Raw genomic sequence first — 18,524 nt, 5'->3', positions numbered from 1 at the left:
ATCCTATCTAGGCCCAGGGCTTTCCCTGAAGTCAAACTTTTGAGGGCCGCCTGAATTTCAAGCAGGGTACAGGGTGGGCAAACAAAACCAGAGCCATCCGGGTGGTCTAGTTCAGAAGTACTATTTAGGGCAGCTAGATCTGCTGAAGATACGGGGTCAGTGAGTGAGTAGAGGGGCTTGAAACGGGCTAGCAATTACAATCCACCCAAATAATTTTATGGTGCGGTGAGGGGAATAAATGGAGGAGATTCTCAAGGGCCTCTAAGATAGATAAGCCCAACTGGTGTGATGAGGGACGTAAATATACATTAATCACTGCCAGCGTCAAACCGTCCAAAAAATGAAGTACGATACAAAGAATGTCCGGGCAATGGGAGTCTATTACCTTCACTGAGCACCCCAAATGTGCAGCAACCCAAGTGCACAACCCCCCCCGAGGGTCTTCCCCTGGGTCCCTGCACGGCCTATGAGTAGAATGTTGCGAAACCTACCCTAGCAGGGGCAGACAACAGCCAGGTCTCTTGGAATAGTCACAGATCATAACTGTCCATCAACTCTCTCCACTCCGAGTTGTCCTGCTTAGACCCCAATCCCACTGCATTCCAAGGCCCAATTAGAGATCTATGAGTCACCAATCGGGCAGAGGTATCTTCGGTAGGTTGGGACACGATAGAGGGTGGATAATCTATGTGAGTGTGTATATCCAGCTCCCTTTCGCCTCCTATGGGGCTGGTATTATGGGATGGTAGGAGTGTTGTTATACTATCCGCCATGCTCCTAATTACCAACTCGGATAGCCCCACCTCGTCACTCAAACCCTCCTGTCTAGATTCGAGACCATTCCAACGGGGCCCGGGGAAAGGGGTAGCCAATCCACGTTGTTCAAAACACAGTGGGCCTTATTTATGAAGGCCTGGCGCTGCCGGTGCGTCACTTTTTCCCATTTTAAAAGTGGCACACCGGCCGCGCAAGGCCTTCATAAATAAGGCCCAGTATCTATTAGCCACGGGTAAGTTAGATTCTAATTCCTGTCCACCCTGGTGGAAATAGGATGGAGCAGGCCCCCCCTGGTGCTGGAACTCGTGAGTAGAAATACCCCAGGTGGAGAGTATTAATGGAACCCGCGTTAAAGGGACCTCCATGGCCTAGAATGTGGTCGACCACTCCAGGATCCCTAAAATTGACAATTAGACAGTCACCACAGATGTCTTTGGATCTATTCCCTAGCCAGATTTCCCCCTGGCATGGACCCATTAATGGTCTATGTCTGTTTAGCCAGAAGATGATTTTATTCTTCAGCTCGGGAAATGTTTCGCCTTGCTCACCGACCAGCAAGGGAACTCCTGTTAGCACCACCACATACGGAGCTGCTTCAGGTGGTAGCTGGGGGCAAGGAGGGGATTTTTGGGGTCCATTTTCATAAAATTTCAGAGCGGAATTGTATTGTGACCTACCTGAATCTGGCCGCTGTTTTCCAGGGGTTTTTGGGGTAGGAAGTGGATCTCGGGGGGTCGGGCCGGATGTAACCTTAGGTTGACTAACTAGGCCAGAACCAATCGTGGCAGTGATAAATTTCTGCATGTTTAAGGGGACCAGATCATGTGTAGGATTATCTAGGCAAATACTTTTGCCTGGGTTATGGCCTTTATTGGCCAACTTGGTTGTACCTAGAGCCACTATAGTGGCGGGTTTCCAGGTTGAGGTAGCTGGCTGTACTCCACCTAAACCTTTATTATTTATCAATGAAACTAGTCTATCAATCCTACATGACAAGGTTTTAAAATGAGAATTGATAAGCTGTTCCATATGGGCCTGAAGATCGATTATTAGATGGGTGGCCCAGACGGGAGGTGGTAAGCTGGCTCAGGCTGTAGAGGATCAGGTGTAGATACTACTCTCTTAGCTGTTTTTTAGCAGGTTTCGGCTTCTTAGTTCTACAACGGGGTTTTTGAGCCTTTTTACCTGCCGGGGGGGGCTGGGGACGGAGCAAGATCGATAGGGGCAATATCGTCTAGTAGAAGAAGGTGAGAGGTACCCCTTAACCAAAATCAAGGGAAGTAGGGTTAATCCAAACAGTAAACAGAAAAGGTTCCCTTGAATAGGGTATTCAATTGAACAACTTAGATCACAAAGCAATTAGCACAATTAGTATATAAAGTTTTTAAAAAAACACAGTTTATTAATTACACAATATAATAAAAAGAGCAAGTGGACAATAGCACCACTAAACACAAATAAAACCAATAAAAAAATTACAATAATAAAAGTACATGGAAATTCAAGATTGACCAGCAAAATTGATGCAAATAAGGGGGACAGACAATGGTAAGACATCCAATTGTACAATACAAGGTGTATATTCAGACTCTATCTGACACCCATGTGTTATGCACCGTCTTATAATGTATCAACACAGGTGTACGAGTTGAAGAATTATACTTGGAAATGCGTCGACGCGTTTTGGTGGTAGGTTTGGTTTTAAGCCACCTTTATCAAGACACTACGTTCTGTCTGGGGTTTTTCTGGGGTCAATAAGATCACCCTTAAGAATATTCTTTGGATATGGTCAAATGAGGTTCAGTTGGGACGTGGAATTTTCTAGGATTGGTGGGTTTGCTTCATATTCCGTTTTTCTCTCCTATATATGCATGGCCCGCTTCAATTATCTATTGAGGATCCTGAAAATGGGCGTGTGGTATCTTTAAACAATGTTCCTCGTGCAATGACGTCTTTTATCTTTAAAAATTAGGGAACCAGGGGCGCTTTCGTCATGTCCTCCCGGTGGAAACAATCGTTTCACTATTCTGCCGTAGAGGACTGCCTGCTTCTCTGGTTCCAGCCGCAAGGTGACTGGGGTGGAAAAGCGGTGAACGGTCTTTCCGTCCGCCACGGTACCCCCCACCATACTAATATGGCGGGGGGAATTCAGTTGCGGATGTCAGGCGGATTGCCCCCGCCAGGCCAGCGGTGGCTACTGCCAGCCTGGCGGGGGCAATCCGCCCAACACCCTAATGGGCCCCTTTATCTGACCAGAGAAACAAGACACCAGACTCTGAATAGATCTCCCAGCAGCCACCTGTCTTTAGCCTTAGAGCCAATCAGCCACCCACTCACAGGCTGAGAGCCAGGGAGCTGGACACTAGAGCTCAAGTGATGCTCCAACCAAATGAGAAGATATGAGCATCAAACAAACTGAGTTGGGAAACTAAAGCATTGGCTTGGAAGACAAGAAATGCACTCACTGAAAAAGGCTGTTCACTCACTGAAACAGGCTATTCACTATGTGTATAAATATCTATGCACACATACATATATATTATCTCTTATTTTTGAATGCTGCAAAATAAGAGGAAGGCAACATAAGAAATGAAAGCATTGACTTTCAGAGATATACTTTTAATTGCAACAGATGCAACATTCTGGATGCAGGAAAACACAGATATCATTGAATTTTGAATGCAGGAAAATGTAATACTTTCTCCCGATCAGTACACAACCGGATGGGCTCAAATTCAAGTCTTAACAGACGCTCCTTTCAAACCCTAGCACTGTAACAGTCTATTCCTGTTGTCCCATAACATTCCACACAAAGACTCAACACATCTTTCCCCTTACAAAACCAAAAAAATTATACAAGCTGAACACAGGATGCAGGAACTCGGCATGCTGAACACGGCTTAGCATGGATGGACGCATTTGTCAGACTCTGGAATTTTGAAGTGTGTTCCTAACTCTACCTATGATCTACTGCAAACTCAAGCTAATTTCTTTTACAAGAGCTTTTTGGATACTTGTTTATCCTCTGTGATGCCGCTTCTGCTTAGAACCACCTACAATGCCGCAATACGTGACTCTGCCCTGAGGATGCCTGTAGCGAGGCGAAACAGTTTGGCTACGCTTATCTGTATTCCGTGAGGAAGAACATGATTAAAGAAAGACAAACACAAGCAAAGAACCACTCATCTTATTGCCTCCTGTTGTTCCATGTGTTAATGTTCTTATGTGTATTCTGTTTCGTTGTCTTTCAATTCTGCCTAAAAGAATCAAATGTAAGAAAAATCGGTAGCTGGTCATTAAAAGTGGGCAATACATGCTTGAAACACAATAAATCCTTCAGGTAGTGTGGTAACAGGTTCAATAGCTGCCAATATCTGTTCAATGAACTAACTTAGTAGCTGCCAAATGACCCTCCAGCAGTGAAAAAGTGGGTACATCTGGGTTGGAAATCGGAGTAGTACGAATTGCCCACAACAAACTCTTCAGCTCCACTTTCCGATCCAATCTATTTGACACTGCCAGCTGAAAATGATCCTCAATGACTCGATTAGATCTTTGTTCCAACCCATTGTTCCTCGGATGATATCAGGACGTAGTCACACGTTTAATGCCCTAATGGGTCAAATTTGTTAGGGCATTTTTGGAAAATGAACTGCACCCCCATTGTCCATTACTAACTCTACCAGAGCTCCTTCCTCGAAACTAAAGATTGCAAGAAATCACTAACATCCTCCTTGCTAACCATTTTCATAAATACTGATTCAGGCCATCATGACCCATAATCAATCAAAACAATACCATACCTACTACACTCTTCAAGTACATCCATTGGTCAAAAGACGTCCAAAGCCAGGTTATTCCAAGGGTTTCCGGGTATAGGTATAGCTTCAACTGGACTAGGAAAAGTAACTTGGCTTTAATCATTGATCACACAAGCTACACAATCCTTTTCAATTTGCTCCTCGTTCCTATCCATGCTTGCAACCATAACTTCTCTATAATCCTTCCATCAATGGCTCTATATCCACTTGACCTTTGTGTGCTAGTCCTAATATTTTTTCTTGCATCATGTGAGGAAAACAAGCAAATTTGTCCTCCTCAAAATGCCACTCTTAACATTCAATTCCAGGAACACATGCTGGAAGGCTGTCATAGATTCACTCATTCTTTTTTCCATTCCTTACTTAAACATCTTATAATTTTCTGCAAAACTTCATCCTCCATAACAGCTACCTTCCATTTTTCTCAGAAATTCATAGTTGCTTCCCTTCTGACATAATAGCAACTATGAAAATAACCTCATTGTCACTGTCCTGCACTGTATCCTCTATTTGGAGGGATAATCTAGACCAACAATCAGCAAATACATTCTTCACACCTGCTGTATATTCCAAATGCACCTGAAATTCTTGCAACTTGTAATGCTGTTTGGGGAGCCTGGGCGTAACCTTACCTGACTACCAGTACCAGTCAGCAAAAAATGGGGGTGCAGGGGGCACACAGGGTGACTTCGCAACAGTATGGTTTGGTATGGTATTGTATAGTATGCTATGGTATAGTATGGTCTGGAATGGCCTGTCATTGTATAGTATGGTGTGATATGGTATGGCCTGTCATTATACAGTATGGTGTGGTGTGGTGTGGGTTGTCTGGTATGGTATGGTATGTAAGCATGGGCGAATTTTGCGAATCTCGAGTTCTCGAATTTTGCGGATTTGCGAACTCGCAATCCGCAAAATCCGCGAATTCTCGCAAATTTGTGGATTTTTTTTTTTGTGTTCGCGCGGGTTTCTGCCAGGTCGCGAGGGTTTTTGTACAATTTTGCAAACGCGAACTTACCTGTCGGGTCGCAAGTTTTGCGAACTTGTTGTTTCTACGTGTCCAGCCTGTTTGGGACACTCTTCTTCATCACTGCCACCCTCTGTCACCACTGCCACTCTCTGGTTTTCCCATGCCACCCTCTGGCTCACCCATGCCACCCTCTGTTTCATCACAGCACCCTCTGGTTGTCCAGTGTACATTATTGTGGCAAAGCAAAGCACACCTTCCCTGCCTCAAGTGACCTGAATTAATTTGGGGCTGATTAATGTGTCACAGAATATTTTTTTAGCTGGCACCTGCTTCCTTAGTGCTTCCTGATTAGTGATCTTTTGCACTTGCTAAGTGCTTTCATTGTTGCAAAATTAGTTACAACACCTGCCCTGCCCCAACTGACAAAAATGAATTAGGGGCTGATTAATGTGTCACTGGATTTGAACTTCCAGCCTGGCTCCTGCTTGTCTCCCTTAGCTGTAATTCAGGACCTTTGTGGCATATGTGTAACTATTCTGAGGGTCAGAGCAGGGTCACATAATAGTTGCAAGTAGGCAACTGAACTCTGGAGGGGCCCCTCAGGAAGCACTACAGAAAATGGCTACTAATGATGAGCTTGAACTTTTGAACCTGGTAAGTAGTTTCAGTTTTGCTAAGATCGTATTTCTGGAATTTAGCGCTTATTCGCGGGGCGCGAAGTTGAACTGGGAAGCCGCGAACTCACGCGAACAGTGCGAGCAAGCCATAAAATCCGCTGCTCGCGGATTTGCGGATGTTGCGGGAAATTCGCGAATCTCGCGGATTGCGAATTTAACGAAAATCCGCAAAATCCGCGAGCTGAACGGATTTTCCGCCCATACTTAATGGTATGGCCTGTCATTGTATAGTATGGTGTGATATGGAATGAACTGTCCCAGTATAGTATGCTATGGTCTGGTATGGCCTGCCATTGTATAGTACGGTGTGATATGGTATGGCCTGTCATTATACAGTGGGGTGTGGTGTGGTGTGGGTTGTCTGGTATGGTCTGGTATGGCCTGTCATTGTATAGTATGGTGTGATATGGTATGGCCTGTCATTATACAGTAGGGTGTGGTGTGGTGTCGTGTAGTGTGGGTTATCTGGTATGGTCTGGTATGGCCTTTCATTGTATAGTACGATGTGATATGGTATGGCCTGTCATTATACAGTAGGGTGTGGGTTGTCTGGTATGGTATGGCCTGTCATTATACAGTAGGGTGTGGTGTGGTGTGGGTTGTCTGGTATGGTATGGCCTGTCATTAAACAGTAGGGTGTGGTGTGGGTTGTCTGGTATGGTATGACCTGTCATTATACAGTAGGGTGTGGTGTGGGTTGTCTGGTATGGTATGACCTGTCATTATACAGTAGGGTGTGGTGTGGGTTGTCTGGTATGGTCTGGCATGGCCTTTCATTGTATAGTATGGTATGATATGGTATGGCCTGTCATTATACAGTGTGGTGTAGTGTGGTGTGGATTGTCTGGTATGGTCTGGCCTGTCATTGATAGTATGGTGTGATATGGTATGGCCTGTCATTATACAGTAGGGTGTGGTGTGGTGTGGTATGGTGTGGGTTGTCTGGTATGGTCTGGCGTGGCATGTCATTGTATAGTATGGTGTGGTGTAGTGTGGGTTATCTGGTATGGTCTGGCGTGGCATGTCATTGTATATTATGGTGTGGTGTGGTGTGGGTTGTCTGGTATGGTCTGGCGTGGCATGTCATTGTATACTATGGTGTGATATGGTATGGCCTGTCATTATACAGTGTGGTGTGGTGTGGTGTGGTGTGGGTTGTCTGGTATGGTATGACCTGTCATTGTATAGTATGGTGTGGTGTGGTGTGAGTTGTCTGGTATGGTCTGGCGTGGGATGTCATTGTATAGTATGGTTTGATATGGTATGGCCTATCATTATACAGTAGGGTGTGGTGTGGTGTGGTGTGGGTTGTCTGGTATGGTCTGGCCTGTCATTGTATAGTATGGTGTGGTGTGGTGTGGGTTGTCTGGTATGGTCTGGCATGGCATGTCATTGTATAGTATGGTGTGATATGGTATGGCCTGTCATTATACAGTGTGGTGTGGTGTGGTGTGGTGTGGTGTGGGTTGTCTGGTATGGTATGACCAGTCATTGTATAGTATGGTGTGGTGTGGGTTGTCTGGTATGGTCTGGCGTGGCATGTCATTGTATAGTATGGTTTGATATGGTATGGCCTGTCATTATACAGTAGGGTGTGGTGTGGTGTGGTGTGGCGTGGGTTGTCTGGTATGGTCTGGCCTGTCTTTGTATAGTATGGTGTGGTGTGGTGTGGTGTGGGTTGTCTGGTATGGTCTGGCCTGTCATTGTATAGTATGGTGTGATATGGTATGGCGTCATTATACAGTGTGGTGTGGTGTGGGGTGGGTTGTCTGGTATGGTCTGGCCTGTCATTTTATAGTATGGTGTGATATGGTATGGCCTGTCATTATACAGTAGGGTGTGGTGCAGTGTGGTGTGGTGTGGGTTGTCTGGTATGGTGTGGCCTGTCATTATACAGTAGGGTGTGGTGTGGTGTGGGTTGTGTGGTATGGTCTGGCGTGGCATGTCATTGTATAGTATGGTGTGGTGTGGTGTGGGTTGTCTGGTATGGCCTGGCGTGGCATGTCATTGTATAGTATGGTGTGGTGTGTGTGGTGTGGGTTTTCTGGTATGGTCTGGCCTGTCATTGTATAGTATGGTGTGATATGGTATGGCGTCATTATACAGTGTGGTGTGGTGTGGTGTGGGGTGGGTTGTCTGGTATGGTCTGGCCTGTCATTGTATAGTATGGTGTGATATGGTATGGCCTGTCATTATACAGTAGGGTGTGGTGTGGTGTGGTGTGGGTTGTCTGGTATGGTATGGCCTGTCATTATACAGTAGGGTGTGGTGTGGTGTGGGTTGTCTGGTATGGTCTGGCGTGGCATGTCATTGTATAGTATGGTTCGGTGTGGTGTGGGTTGTCTGGTATGGTCTGGCGTGGCATGTTATTGTATAGTATGGTGTGGTGTGGTGTGGGTTGTCTGGTATTGTCTGGCGTGGCATGTCATTGTATAGTATGGTGTGGTGTGGGGTGGGTTGTCTGGTATGGTATGGCCTGTCATTATACAGTAGGGTGTGGTGTGGTGTGGTGTGGGTTGTCTCGTATGGTCTGGCCTGTCATTATACAGTAGGGTGTGGTGTGCTGTGGGTTGCTGGTATGGTCTGGGGTGGCATGTCATTGTATAGTATGGTGTAGTGTGGTGTGGGTTGTCTGGTATGGTCTGGCGTGGCGTGGCGTGGCATGTCATAGCCTTTGCTACATAAATAGTTCCTGATGTTCTTTTACCTTTGAAGCCTAAAGTAACATTGAATTCTCTTCAACCTTCACGCGTTTGCCCCCATAAGCAAAAGGTCTAACGCGATTGTCTACAAATGAAAATCTAACATTTCTTCCACTCCTCTGGTCCGCTAAGAGAAAAGAAAGTGGCAGAATCTGCTTTCATAGAAATGGGAACCTTCAAAATATTGCATTGAGCTATGGGAGGAAGCCCAATAGAAGTGGACAAACAAGCACAAAAAGTCTTTACAGTGTAATTTTATTTTCAAGCCAAAATGCGCTATCCAACCCAAAATTGTGAAAACATAAACCAATTCAAAACACAACCTGTCTTTGAATAACACTTTTTATTCATCCAATAACCCATTAACCATGCATCAAATGTGCACTTTGTTACAAACTAAACGAGTGATTATTAATGATAGTGCTAAGCCGTTAATGTGTCTTGAAGCCATTGTTAAAAGCAACGCTAGCAGCTTGCGGCCTTGTAGTGTTGTTATGCTGCAATAAACAGTTGAACGGGAAAGGATTCAAACTAAAAGGGGACGAACACAGGAAAAGAGTGGGAGAAACAAGCAGCACAGAGCAAACCCAGACGCAAGACAAAGTGCTGCATGGAGAAGAAACAAATAGGCCGAGACAGAAAGCGTAAGCAGAGGAAGGACACTCTTTAAAAAAAGAAACAGTACTCGGTCCATGCTCCAGGGATGGGGGAAACACATGAACTAAAGCGAAACCAGCAGAAGCTAGCCAAACAGGAGCCACCGAATGACACTGACAATGAGGCCATCACTGGTAAGAAATGGAGGAGCTCCAACCCCCCATTAAGCTAACAAAAGGTCTTTCAAGCAACAGGGCAGGTGCAGTCTTAGGCGAGACCTAAAAGTTGACATCCATGATTTAGCATTGGCTACTCCCATGAAATACAATCGACTACCGAGTGAGCCAGTGCCTAAAGAGGGCGTGGTCAAAAAAACATTAAAAAACAGGGCTGAATTAAGCATGAGCGAATTTTGCGGATCTCGCGTTCGCGAATTTTGCGGATTTGCGGATTCGCAATCCGCAAAATCCGCGAATTCCCGCGAATTTGCGGATTTTTTTTTTTGTGTTCACCCGTGTTTCTGCCAGTTCGCGAGGGTTTTGTACACTTTCGCAAATTGCGAACTTACCTGTCGGGTCGCAAGTTTCGCGAACTTGTTGTTTCTACGTGTCCAGCCTGTTTGGGACACTCTTCTTCATCACTGCCACTCTCTGTCACCACTGCCACTCTCTGACTACTCATGCCACCCTCCTGCCCACCCATGCCACCCTCTGTTTCATCACCACACCCTCTGGTTGTCCAGTGTACATTATTTTCGGCAAAGCAAAGCACACCTTCCCTGCCTCAAGTGACCTGAATTAATTTGGGGCTGATTAATGTGTCACAGAATATTTTTTTAGCTGGCACCTGCTTCCTTAGTGCGCCCTGATTAGTGATCTTTTGCACTTGCTAAGTGCTTTCATTGTTGCAAAATTAGTTACAACACCTGCCCTGCCCCAACTGACAATAATGAATTAGGGGCTGATTAATGGATTTTAACTTCCAGCCTGGCTCCTGCTTGTCTCCCTTAGCTGTAATTCAGGACCTTTGTGGCATATGTGTAACTATTCTGAGGTTCAGAGCAGGGTCACATAATAGTTTCAACTGGCAACTGAACTCTGGAGGGGCCCCTCAGGAAGCACTACAGGAAATGGCTACTAATGATGAGCCTGAACTTTTGAACCTGGTAAGTAGTTACTTTCAGTTTTGCTAAAATCGTATTTCTGCAATTTTGCACTTATTCGCGGGGCGCGAACTCACGCGAACTCACGCGAACAGTGCGAGCAGTGCGAGCAAAATCCGCTGCTCGCGGATTTGCGGATTTTGCGGGAGATTCGCAAATCTCGCGGATTGCGGATTTCCCGAAAATCCGCAAAATCCGCGAGCGGAACGGATTTTCCGCCCATGCCTAGGCTGAATATACCTTTGGTATATTTGTTTATTGTGTATGTGTGCATAGTGTGGTGTATATTGTTTTGTGTTTGTGTTCTCACAATAGTCTTTCTAGGCAGCCAAAGTTGTCTGTAGCCAGACCTAAAAAGGGACTTTGCTTGTCTTCACTACATTCATGGTATCCTCGGGAGATTGTGTTAATAATGAACTGATCACATTCATTCTCATCCCAGTTGTTTTCCAGCCCTTGCTGTTTTTTTTCAGTGGGTGAAGTTTATTCCTTTCCACCTGTTTCTTTTTCAGGGAACCCTAACCCTCGCTGCTCCCCAGAGTGCTACCCGAAGTATGGGTCCAATGCATGCCCACGGAGGCAGAAGTGTGTCAGAGTACCAGGCTGCGACGGCTGGGTGTGCCGAGAAGATGTCGGTGAGTTCGACCAACACAAGGCAGCCACATGGCAGCCGCATGAGACCCCCTCATCCCAGGGTGCAACACTTGCACATAGGGCAGTGCCGCAGCAAGGGTCACATAGACAGTTTTCTGGTCTGCTTTGTGTTGTACAGACAGACCTGCCACATATCAAGGCAACACGTACACAACACCACCTGATGTGCTCCACACCACTCATCTTTTCTTTTCCCTGCAGCCAGGGCATAAGTCCTAAACAAGCATTTGCAATGCAATAGGTCTCGCATTAGGAAAGTTTGAGCTATTGGTCTTGTAAATGACAATTTTTTTATTTATGTGTTGTTTTTGAAAATAGCTAAATTAATAGCTTTGTCATTTACAATGCCAATAGTTATAACTTTCGCAAATGTGACACCTATAGCATTTGTAATGCAACATGTTTTGTATTTACGTGACTTAGATGTATTGATATTACAAATAACAATGGCTTTTAATTTTTTTAAATAATTAATACTTAAATAAAAGTGATTGTAATTTATAATGGCAATAGCACAAACTTTTGTAAATAACTTTTGCGAATTCAGTGTATTTTATTGTGACGAAAATCCAAGAACAGAAGTGAAATATTAACATCTTTTTGTGACATTTGTAATAAAGCTTGAAACATTGAGAGAACATATTTGACCCAGTGATGCTGTGGTGGTGCTGAGTGATGCTGTGGTTTCGCTGAGTGATGCTGTGTTTGCGCTGAGTGATGCTGTGGTTGCGCTGAGTGATGATGTGGTTGCGCTGAGTGATGATTTGGTTGCACTGAGTGATGCTGTGGTTGCACTGAGTGATGCTGTGGTTGCGCTGAGTGGTACTGAGTGGTGTTGTGGTGGTGCTGAGTGATGCTGTGGTGGTGCTTAGTGGTGCTGTGGTAGTGCTGAGTGATGCTGTGGTGGTGCTGAGTGGTGCTGTGGTGGTACTGTGTGGTCCTGTGGTAGTGCTGGGTGGTGCTGTGGTGGTGCTGTGGTGGTGCTGAGTGATGCTGTGGTGGTGCTGAGTGGTGCTGTGGTGGTGCTGAGTGATGCTGTGGTGGTGCTGAGTGGTGCTGTGGTGGTGCTGAGTGATAATGTGGTGGTGCTGAGTGATAATGTGGTGGTGCTGTGTGATAATGTGGTGGTGCTGAGTGGTGCTGTGGTGGTGCTGAATGATGCAGTGGTTGTGCAGAGTGGTGCTGTGGTGGTGCTGAGTGATAATGTGGTGGTGCTGAGTGATAATGTGGTGGTGCTAAGTGATAATGTGGTGGTGCTGGGTGGTGCTGTTGTGGTGCTGCTGAGTGATGTTGTGGTGGTGCTGAGTGGTGCTGTGGTGGTGCTAGGTGGTGCTGTGGTGGTGCTAGGTGGTGCTGTGGTGGTGCTGAGTGATAATGTGGTGGTGTGGAGTGATAATGTGGTGGTGCTGAGTGATAATGTGGTGGTGCAGAGTGATAATGTGGTGGTGCTGAGTGATGATGAGGTTGCGCTGAGTGATGCTGTAGTTTTGCTGAGTGATGCTGTGGTTGCGCTGAGTGGTGCTCGAGGAATGTAAACTAAGGAGCCATGCCCCCAAAGTGCCGGTGAGGAAAGAATACGGATGATCTGCAGATGGAGGGCTAGCTAGCTCACAAAACTAAAACAAGAAGAAATTAAGGTTCAATTACCTGATAAAATGAAATGCGGGGCAAAAACCTAAAGGAAAAAAACAATCAAAAATAAAAATAAACTCCACCTGATATGAAAGGCGACAAGCACCGAGTATTAACCACCCTGTATCTTGGAATATGTTTACCTGGTGTTACTAAAAATCCAGCATACCATCTGAAAATAGTACGAAGACATAATGAGTAAAAACGTTTCATCGTGATGACTCCTGCGTTTGTTAGAATTAAACATGTCACAACTCACCGATTGCTCCGTTAAAAAGTCCTCCTAAAAACGTTTCCATGGTGTTCAAGTCGGTGGCGTTCAAGACGCCTCCACCGTATTTAACGAAGTAAGAAAGCCCGCAAAGCTACAATTGTCACGTGACGACGTGTCGTAGAACTAACGAAACGGAATACGTGATACGGAAAATAGAAAAGTGTTCAGATCCAAGTAGAATCTGAAATGTACTGGCCTTAAAACAGGTTAAGAAAATAACTAACTTAAAAACAACAATGCTGCTGCATTATAACTGAAAGAGCCTGGGACACAGGCCAGTAGACATCTAATAGTACGTAAACAGATTTGTTGGCATCCGCAATAAATGCTGAAAGGAAGCTACAAGAATGTAAATTGAAACCCGCGGCACACCGAAATGCAAATTAGAAAAACTGGCGAACGGAACAAACGGAAAGAAACGGGTGAAAAGGAAAGCAAAACAAGTTTAAAACAAGCTCTTGGCATTGCTGAGGGGAAGGAGGGAGGAGAAACGCGAGTTACGGCCTGACGGCCATGAAAGTGAAAGTGCGGCCGGCCGGCCGTGGGCAGTGAATAATTAGGGGAGGAGAAATGCCTGAGGCAGAGCGCACGCTGGGGGGAAGCTTCAGATGCCTGTGGAAAGGGAGGCTGGTGGCTTTGATGTGCACGCGCTTTTCATGGGCACTGCATGAAATCCGGCCCAATGGTTTAGCTCTGGTTTAGCCCCAATATCTCTTGCAAGCTCAATGCTCAAGCGCATTGGCAGGCTTGACCTAAAAAAGAAGTGGGGGGACTAATCTAGTTAGGCAGTCTGCAAGTGACATCACGGCGAGTGACATCATGGCACATGACATCAAGGCGCATGACTTACAGGAATTGACATCATAGGAATTGGCATCACAAGCCGCGACTTTAATATGTAAATGTGATGTAAAGCGCTCTGACACTTTGAAGTGGGATGAGTAGCGCTATTCAAGAACAAATAGTGGTACTTAAATTATTTCAACGCCTCCTCAGGGGTAGTAAGCGCAATATAAATTACATTTAGTATTATGTAAATACTGGGAGAGACCAAGACATGTTACAGTGCATGCACATCGAGTAAACAGAGCGTGAACAAAGTGAAAAGCTGCCTCTCTTAAGTATGTGTGAAGTGCTAACAAGGTGTGCGCCTTTGTTTCCCCTCTGCTGCACTTGCTTCCAGGTGTGAGGCTCCTGGCTGCTGCCAGCCAGGAGACTCCAACAAAATCCTTTGTTATGGGCTCAGCAGGGGTCTCAAGCAAGAAAGCCCCCCCCCCAGCGCGTTGTTGCAGATGGAACGCAGACAACAACCTGCAGGTGCTGTGGCACGCGTCCCAGTGTTTGGGAATGACACCAGGGCGAGTTCAGCACGTTATTCAGTGGGACACATTCTTGGCAGGGTGGACGGTGTACACCCTGTAAAACAAGTGGGTGGACGCGTCCACTCACCGCGTGTACCCCCGACCTGTGCCCTGCCTGCAGCTACGATGTAGACTGAGCTTCGACTCAAGCCCCGGCCATGTCTTCTGAAGCTTGTTCTAAGAAAAACAGTTGGAAACCTGTTTAATTTACACTATTTTAATTTGTGCTCTGTTTTCTTCTGGTTTGTACACAGCGCCAGGACAACCATGTTAGTCTGCTGTAGCACTTCACGGATCTTTCTTTAATTCCTTTAATTCATTCATTTAAAGGTAAAAATACCAATGGTGATACAGCTATTACCCCCCTCCCCTCATGGCTGCCCGCAAAGTATCAGGGGTGCCTGGCCAAGGATGACATGCCAAGGCTGCCCGGGGGGCCCCGTAGGGGACCCTCCAACAGGGCGGCCGCCTTAGTGTCACAGGAAGGCACAGACATACCAATGCACAGACCTGAGGGGGTAACTGGCACATTCTGAAATACACGGCCAATCTCCGTTAGACACAAAAAAGCGCCACAAACCTTCAGTGCGGCTGCATGATTTAAAGAAACACAAAACTCGAGGGCAATGAATGTTTGGAGAAGGGCGGCTTCTGGAAGTGACCAGGAGCCTGGGGGCATGTGAGGGTGTGGCCCTACAAGAGGGACTCGGGGGCTGCCCTCTGGAGCACTCAGTCATCTGGAGGTAGTGGTCCTGTAATTAATGATGTTATTTTGGATGGAGGGCAGATTGGACACACTAGACCACATGAGGACCACGCCCTCGGGCCCCTCGGGAGGTAGTCCCATCAGATCCAGCAGGTCAATGGATGAAAACATTGTTAACTGGGGGCCGTTCATAGTTGCCGTGAAAGGGAGGGTGTCTCCCTTGGCTCCAGCGGGGTGTGGTGCCACCAGGCTCTTGTTTCCCATGTGTGCCCTGCTCCAGGCCTTGGGGACATTCTTCAAAGGTAGACACACAGCAGAGTTCAGATGAACCCACAATCCGCAGACAGGCGTTGTCTCGAATGAAGATGTTTTTGTAGGAGAGTAGAGTCTGCTTTCCTATGGTCACCCCAGATTTTTGCTTTTTGCTTTACTTGTTTCTGACTTAGAAGAGCTGTGGGCCAGCTAATCAGACCCACAGCCCAGCTGTTCTCTCTCTAAATTTACACAATGTACTTTATGTGCATTACCAATTGAACATTGGGTCACTCTTGTGAGTCCCTGTACAGTGTACCATAGGTACCCAGGGCATAAGTGCACCCAAGGCCTACCAGGGGCTGCAGCATGTATTATGCCACCCCTGGCTGGCCATCCACAATAACACAACTGGCTGATCACTCAGCTGGGGCAAGGTGGTGTAATCACCCTTTGCTTCAGTTATAGCATACCTAAATCTAACCTTAAGATAGACACATATAATCCTTTAAGTCACTCCTATGGCAGGCCTTAACAATCCTGAAGGCAGAGTGCTTGGAATTATGTGAGATGTTGCTCTAGCATGAGCTGAGCCTGTCTGCAGCTTTCGGAACCATGTCCTTATAGCTGTTCTATGATATCGCCATACCATATACTCTTAACCTCATGCGCGCTAGCGGAATTCCGCTCGTACGCTGAGATTTTTAAAAGCGCATGTTACGTGACGAGCTGGGCTCGTCAGCAGCGTGCGAGGAGGCTACGCCATGACGAGCCCAGCTCGTCATCAGCGTGGAAGGGGTTAAGTGCATTATAATCCTCGGGGTTATTGCTAACTTTGGTTTGGCTTTATCGAAACATGTTGTGTGAGGTATCAAACACTTTGGAATACTACCCCCTCGCCAATTCTGGTGACGGGGGTAGCATTCCACCCTTCTAGAGGGAGAAGACATGTACCTAACTGGAACCCCGGTTTAAAGTTAAACGCAGCCTCAGCATCACAAAATGGATGCTGCTGCCACAGACACAAGTCTGACCTCCTGCTGCTGGGAGTCCTCCCAGCGGGGGAGGCTTGGACAATAGGTTTCCTGTATTGGGAGGTGCTGGCACCACCCCAGACAGGCCTTAGTGTATTGGAATAGGCAGGGCTGAAAGGAGTGAGACATTACCTGGGGCACACAAGATGTCCCATGCATAGCCCGGTTCAAACCAGTTGCTGGGGCACTCCTGCCCCAGCTCTGGTGCGAAACTGGACAAAGGAAAGAGGGTGTAACCACCCCCCTTCCTGGTCCCACCCATAGGAGGGACCTAGCAGGTAGTCACCATGAGAGTTGTTTTGACTGGTGCAAGGTGATCACTAGAATAGTGAACACCATATACCAGGCCAACTTCTCACAGTTTTTCAAGCCCAGAGACTGAAGGAGAGCCCAGCTGACAGCCTTTTCACTGCCAAGAAGAACTAAAACTAAGGAAGAGTCAGACCTTCGACTACAGCAACCAGCACAGAGCGCTGCATTCATGGAGAAGCCGATGGGGCCACGAGCTCACAGGATGGTGTGTGGAACTCCCTCTTGAGTGGGAGCACTGGCAGCGTCCAACAGAAGCTTCCATGGCTGGGTACCAGTCCACTCATCCGTGTATCCACCCCTGCCCTGGTGGTGAAGTCCAAACACTGCATTTGTGGAGAATCTGAGGGCAGCCACATGTTCAAAGGAAGGTTTGTGGAATCCACCCTGAAGTGACAGCATCAGCAGCATCTCACTGATGCCTACAAGGGCTGGTACCACGTGCCCTCGTGTCTCCCCCCGGTGGTGAGGTCCAAACGCTGCATTGATGGAGGAGCCGAGATAGCGCACAGTACACAGTGAGCTAGGCACAGGAACATGAGAAGGTACAGCACACAGTACGCTAAGGAGCCTTTATTGAACCTAATTCACAACAGTAAAGTTGCGCTTTACGTTGTTTTACACTTGCTACTTTTTGATATTTTCAAAATATGAGTGTAATTTTACTATTAGTAACAAGTACTACCAGTGGTAAAGTTAGTACAGCAAATGTAAACTTAAGAAGTAGTGTAAGCTTACCTTTGTAAATGCGACTTTGTGAACACTTTGTAGTACGTTTACTACTCTTTTCATATTCACATACTACAAGTGTAATTTTACTGCTAATAGCAAGTATTACCAAAACAGTGGTAAAGTTAGTACAGCAAGTGAAAACTTACACAATAATGCAAGCTTACCTTTGTGAGAACTTTGTTGTAAGTTTACTACTGTTTTCATATGCACAAACTATGGGCCCAATTCACAAAGGTAAACTGAGACGAAAGTCCATCTTCACGACTTTTGGAATTCACAAAGGGCATTCCCTCCACCTGCAGGCTACCACCTGCGCCTCATCCCAGGTGGCCAGTGGTAGGCAGTAGGTTTACTCATCCTCCATTGTATTGCCTGTATTTCTTTCATTGCTCCTGTTGTAGTGACTACATTTTCATTGTTGTGTCTGTGACTGCTGTTGTCTGTCTCCCCCTCTGCCTGTACCTGGTCTGTGCCGTTCTCTCCCTCTGTTCCCCTCGCTGCCCCGTGTCTCTCTGCCCGGTTTCCCTTCTGCTCCCCTCGCTGCCCCGTCTCTCTATGCCCTTTTTTTCCTTCTGCTCCCCTCGTGGCCCCAGTGTCTCTCTGCCGGTTTTTGCCTTCTGTTGCTTAGCTGCCCCTGCACTTTTGTGACCTTTCTGCCTTCTGTGCCACTCGTTTCCCCCGTTTTTTGTGACCTTCCAGCCCTTTCGTGTGACCTTTTGCCTTCTGTGCGACTCGTTTCCCCCTGTATTGTTGTGACCTTTTTGCCCTTTTTGTGACCTTTCTGCCCTTAGTGCCACTGGTTTCCCCCTCAATTGTTGTGCCCTTTTACCTCCTGTTTCCTTCGTCGTCCTTCACCGCCCCCGC

General features: G+C 46.5%; 1 protein-coding gene across 1 annotated transcript in view; it reads left to right on the top strand.

The window, feature by feature from the left end:
* LOC147693247 (uncharacterized) overlaps positions 1-18,524 on the top strand; it is a 49,768-nt gene that overhangs the window by 16,671 nt on the left and 14,573 nt on the right. The window contains exon 3 of the mRNA XM_086933644.1: positions 11,219-11,341. Coding sequence (XP_086789770.1) covers positions 11,219-11,341 — 123 coding nt within the window. The remainder of the gene's footprint in view (positions 1-11,218; positions 11,342-18,524) is intronic.

This window comes from Lissotriton vulgaris, chromosome 8 (assembly GCF_964263255.1).
Source record: "Lissotriton vulgaris chromosome 8, aLisVul1.2, whole genome shotgun sequence".
Taxonomy (NCBI): Eukaryota; Metazoa; Chordata; class Amphibia; order Caudata; family Salamandridae; genus Lissotriton; species Lissotriton vulgaris.
This window is presented reverse-complemented; position numbering and strand designations above follow the sequence as displayed.